Source organism: Mandrillus leucophaeus, unplaced genomic scaffold, assembly GCF_000951045.1.
Source record: "Mandrillus leucophaeus isolate KB7577 unplaced genomic scaffold, Mleu.le_1.0 Scaffold435, whole genome shotgun sequence".
Taxonomy (NCBI): domain Eukaryota; kingdom Metazoa; phylum Chordata; class Mammalia; order Primates; family Cercopithecidae; genus Mandrillus; species Mandrillus leucophaeus.
Genome location: NW_012104643.1, coordinates 784731 through 789364, shown reverse-complemented (window position 1 = coordinate 789364; position 4634 = coordinate 784731). Strand labels below are relative to the sequence as shown.

At 62.0% G+C, this 4634-nt stretch overlaps 1 protein-coding gene across 1 annotated transcript in view; it reads right to left on the bottom strand.

Annotated features, from left to right (window-relative positions):
* LOC105549364 (mucin-5B-like) overlaps window positions 1–4634 on the bottom strand; it is a 133229-nt gene that overhangs the window by 122095 nt on the left and 6500 nt on the right. The window contains 6 exon segments of the mRNA XM_011993868.1: window positions 1816–1980; window positions 2063–2200; window positions 2289–2358; window positions 2852–2962; window positions 3885–4023; window positions 4225–4342. Coding sequence (XP_011849258.1) covers window positions 1816–1980; window positions 2063–2200; window positions 2289–2358; window positions 2852–2962; window positions 3885–4023; window positions 4225–4342 — 741 coding nt within the window.

Below are 4634 nucleotides of genomic sequence, written 5' to 3'. Positions count from 1 at the left end.
GGGTGAGTGAGTGAATGGATGAGTGGGTGAGTGAATGGGTGAGTGGGTGAGTGAGTGAATGGGTGAGTGGGTAAATGGATGAATGGGTGAGTGAGTGGATGGGTGAACAGGTGAACGGGTGAGTGAGTGGGTGAATGGATGGGTGAGTGGGTGAGTGGTGAATGTATGAATGAGTGAATGGGGGGGGTGGGGACGTGGGGAATGGAGCTGGACAGACAGGCTGGGTCCCAGCCCCCGGTGCCCATCACAGCCTAGAAAGGTTGGTACTGACTGCCGAGCCCCCCCAGCGCCCTCCCAGCCCTCCTGGAGGCAGCTGTGAGGCTCAGTGGCCAGAGCCCCACTGGGCCAAGAGGCGGCAGATGCTACCGAGTAGTAGGTGTCCGGCTTCACAGCAGCGTGGCACCGGCTGAAGGGGCCGTTGGCATCGGTCAGCTGCGAGCACCAGTGCTGAGCATACTTCTCTGTGGACAGAGGAGGGTTAGGGTTAGGATTAGGATCAGGCAGCACACTCATCCCACCCAGCTTGGCCCCTGGTGTGGGGTTTGGGGCGCCAGCTTCTCTGGGCAGTCTGACGTTGGGCCCTTCATCCTGCTACACACTCAGCCCGGGTGGTGCGGTGCCCTCCCCGAGGGAAAGCTCCCCCAAGCGCAGGGTACAACGCCCTCTCGTTTCCTGCATGTCCCACCCAGCCCCTCACAGCCTCTCACGGTGCCGCCTTCCAGGGATGCTAGTGACCACCACTCTGGACAGACAAACTGAGGCCCTTCTGGCCCCTCCACTGGGCTCACTGGACCCAGGCTTCCCAGGCTGCAGGAAGCAGGCCAGAGCCAGCGAGATAGGATCCCACTTCCCCACGCTGGCGCCCGAGCTCCGAAGGCGGAGTGAATGACTGAGTGAGTGAGCGAGTAAGTGAGCGGGTGGGTGAGTGGATGAGTGAGTAGGTGAGTGGGTGAATGGGTGAGTGAGTGAATGGTTGAGTGGGTGAGTAGGTGAGTGAGTGGATGAGTGAGTGAGTGGGTGAGTGGGTGAGTGGGTGAATGAGTGAGTGGGTGAGTGAGTGGGTGAATGGGTGAGTGAGTGAATGGGTGAATGGGTGAGTGAGTGGGTGAGTGAGTGGGTGAATGGGTGAGTGAGTGAGTGGGTGAATGGGTGAGTGAGTGAGTAGGTGAGTGGGTAAATGGGTGAATGGGTGAGTGAGTGGGTGAGTGAGTGGGTGAATGGGTGAGTGAGTGAATGGGTGAATGGGTGAGTGAGTGGGTGAGTGAGTGGGTAAATGGGTGAATGGGTGAGTGAGTGGGTGAGTGAGTGGGTGACTGGGTGAATGGGTGAATGGGTGAGTGAATTAGTGAATGGTTGAGTGGGTGAGTAGGTGAATGAGTGGGTGAGTGAGTGAGTGGATGAGTGAGTGAGTAGGTGAGTGGGTGAGTGAGTGAGTAGGTGAGTGGGTGAGTGGGTGAGTGGGTGAATGAGTGAGTGGGTGAGTGAGTGGGTGAATGGGTGAGTGAGTGGGTGAATCCATTCCCCACGTCCCCACCACCCCACCCTGTGCAGGGGTAGGCGGTCAGGGCCGATATCGACCAACAGAGACTTGCACCCTTTCTTTGACCCTGAAGCAGGTGCCCCACATTCCTGAAACTCCATATAAGCCAGGCGAGGCACCCACCATGAGCCTGTCCTTGGGCCCCTTCGTGAGCCACCCCACCTGGCTCACAGGCACACGTAGGGCCAGCCTCCACGCTGCCTGCAGTGCCAAATGGAAGCGGGAGAACCAGCGCCAGGCGCCAGCACAAAGGCGAGCTGAACGGACACACGTACCGTTCTCCACACTCAGGGAGCAGGGGTCTTCGAAGCTGTTCCTGATGTTGGGACAGGCGGCCTGGGTCTTGAAGGTGTTGAAGAAGGCTGCGGCCGTGGCCTCCACCACCCCACTGAGGGTCCGGAAGTCATCGGCCTGGATGCTGTTGAAGTTCCCACAGAGACCTGGGGGTGGGTTAGGCAGGGTGAGGATCATGTGTCCCGGCCAGAGTGGGTGGGCTCCAGGCCCCGAAGGCGCCCCTCTTACCGCAGGTCTGCCCTCGGAGCTTGGGCGCCAGCCGCACGAACAGCTGCATGGTGGGTACCAGCTGCAGGTCCAGCTGCAGGCCCAGGTTGGTCTGGGCGATGATGAAGAAGGTCGAAGGTCTGAAGATGGTGACGTTGGCTGGGGACACAAAGGACAAGGGTTTTGCTGGGGGTGTGGGGCGGGACCCCAGGCAGCCCGGGGGTGGGGAGGAGGCCGCCGCCCTCACCTGCAGAGATGGGCAGCTGGGTGTAGATCTGGTTCAGGAACACTTCCCCGCTGGCCTTGATCACCACCACCTGAGGGCCGCCAGACAGACGTGTGAGCGCAGGGCAGGCTCGCCCAATCAGCCCCGCGGAGGCTGTGAAATTGCCTGCAGGTGCCTGGGAGGCCTTTACCTGTGGCTGTGGGTCCTACAAGGTGGTTTTGTGCTCGCCCTGATTTTCTGAGTTTTCTGTGAGGACCATGCTTTTTATTCTTTAGTAAAAACCAAAGTTATTCACTAAACGTAAACTGACTTCAGCGGAGAAGCCAAGCTGGCGGCAGATGCACCCAGTCCCTCCTTCCCGGGGCCCCTCGGGTCGGGTATGGCGGCCCGGGCGGCCCGGCCCTGAGCTGCTCCTTTAGGGACAGTCACGTGGACCCATAAGTAATGGATGCAGCCGGTGTTGCCGGAGGATCCCCGCCTCCCGCTGTTCACGCCGAGGACGAAGGGCTTGGGCAGAGGTGACTTGTAGAAGAGACAGGCCCCTTCCCCCCTTCCCAGGGTTTGCCCTGCCAGGCTCCACTCACCGTCTGCGCCCCGTCCAGGCTCAGTGTCACGCTCTTCAGGCAGGTCTCGCTGTCCGTCAGCCCACACCTGCGCAGCTCAGCCAGTACAGTGAAGGCACTGCTGTCACAGGGCTGCAGAACCGGACACACCAGGGGTCCTCACGCTCCGCCCAGCGCCCAACCCGCCTGGCTCTGCCCCTCCACCCGGCTGTGCTCCTCTCCTCTCCCTCACTAGAAACCCCCACTCCAACATCCCAGCCCCCGAGAGGGAGGTGTGCTAGGAGGCCGCCAGGTGTGGACACCGAGGCACACAGAGAAATCTGCATGCACTGTGGGGAGGCCACACTCTGCGACGCCAACCACAGGACCCACTGGGAAGGACAGCTCTCAGAAGGCACAAATGCCAGTGGATGGCAGGGGCTGGGTGAGGGAGGGGTGAGGAGGCCGAGCTCCAAGGGGTTTGAGGGCAGTGGAGCCGACTGCGTGAAACTGCCTGGCAGGAACAGGACACTGCACGTCTGTCCGAAGCTGCGGAATTTCACCACCACAAGGGGCCCCGATGTCAACCGTGACCTGGGAGGTGAGGGCGCCAGTGACCTGGGAGGTGAGGGCGCCAGTGCAGGCTCTACCCCAAGGCAGGGTCTCATCTTGGGGAGACTGTATACTGGGTGCTGGGTATCATCTGGGGAGGCTTTGTGTTGGAGCGGGAGTACTTTGGGCTCAATTTCTTTGTAAACCTGAAACTATTCTCAACAGTAAAGTCTTAAATAAATAGCCCAAGGTGTGGAGGGCCCAGTGCTGGGTGGGGCTGGAGGCTCTGATCTGCAGCCTTCATGCCCCTGTGGGGCCCAGCCCTAGGTGTGGTCTGCAGCCTTCGTGCCCCTGTGGGGCCCAGTGCTGGGGAGCTGGGGTGCTTCCTTGAGGTCTCACCATCAGGGACCCCCAAGGGTCACCCCAGGGGCAGCAGTGACATGCAGCCAAGCTGCGGGAGCCTGTGGGAGGCTGGTCGTGGGCCCCCTTTGTCCGGCGAGCACCCCAGGCAGCCAGTGCCTACCTTGGTCAACACATAGCCGCAGTCCCCGTGCACCGTGTAGTGCCTCTCGTCAAACGTCGAGAAGTGGGCACCTCCAAGCACAGAGCAGGTACCCGGGCATGGAACCTCCTGGCAGCTCCACCGGCCTCCGGAGCAGGTGCTGAGAGCAAGAGACGGTGCCGTGTGGTTGCTGGCCCCAGGAGACCAGCCTCCAGCCTCCGTGTCAGGAGGCTGACCGGGTCTCACCCAGGCCTGCCTACGTCACAGCCCGGATGAGGGACGCCTGCCAGCCTGGGTCACAGCCCCCAGCGGGTCCGTCCCATAGCACATCCTGGGGGCCTGGAGGGGGGCCGGGACCTACCAGTTGGTGCAGTCTGTGGAGTAGGTGGCCCCCGGGGCATAGGCAGTGCCGTTGTAGACGCAGGCACACTGTGACGCAGGGACACAGCCGGTCTGGCCGACGTCATCGAGCACCGTCCCTGCATGGGTCAGGCAGGCCTGTGATGGGCTCCTGCTGTCTCCATGTGGTGGGTGGTGCAGGGGAACAACATGGCAGCCCTACAGCAAGCTGAGGCCTCAGCCAGCCTCAGGGGCCCAGGACATCTCGGGCTAGGGGTCTCAGCCAGCCTCAGGGGCCTGGGACACCTTGGGCCGGGGGCCTCAGCCAGCCTCAGGGGCCCGGGACAGGGGTCTCAGCCAGCCTCAGGGGCCCGGGACAGGGGCCTCAGCCAGCCTCAGGGGCCCAGGACACTAGGACTGGGATCCTTCTTT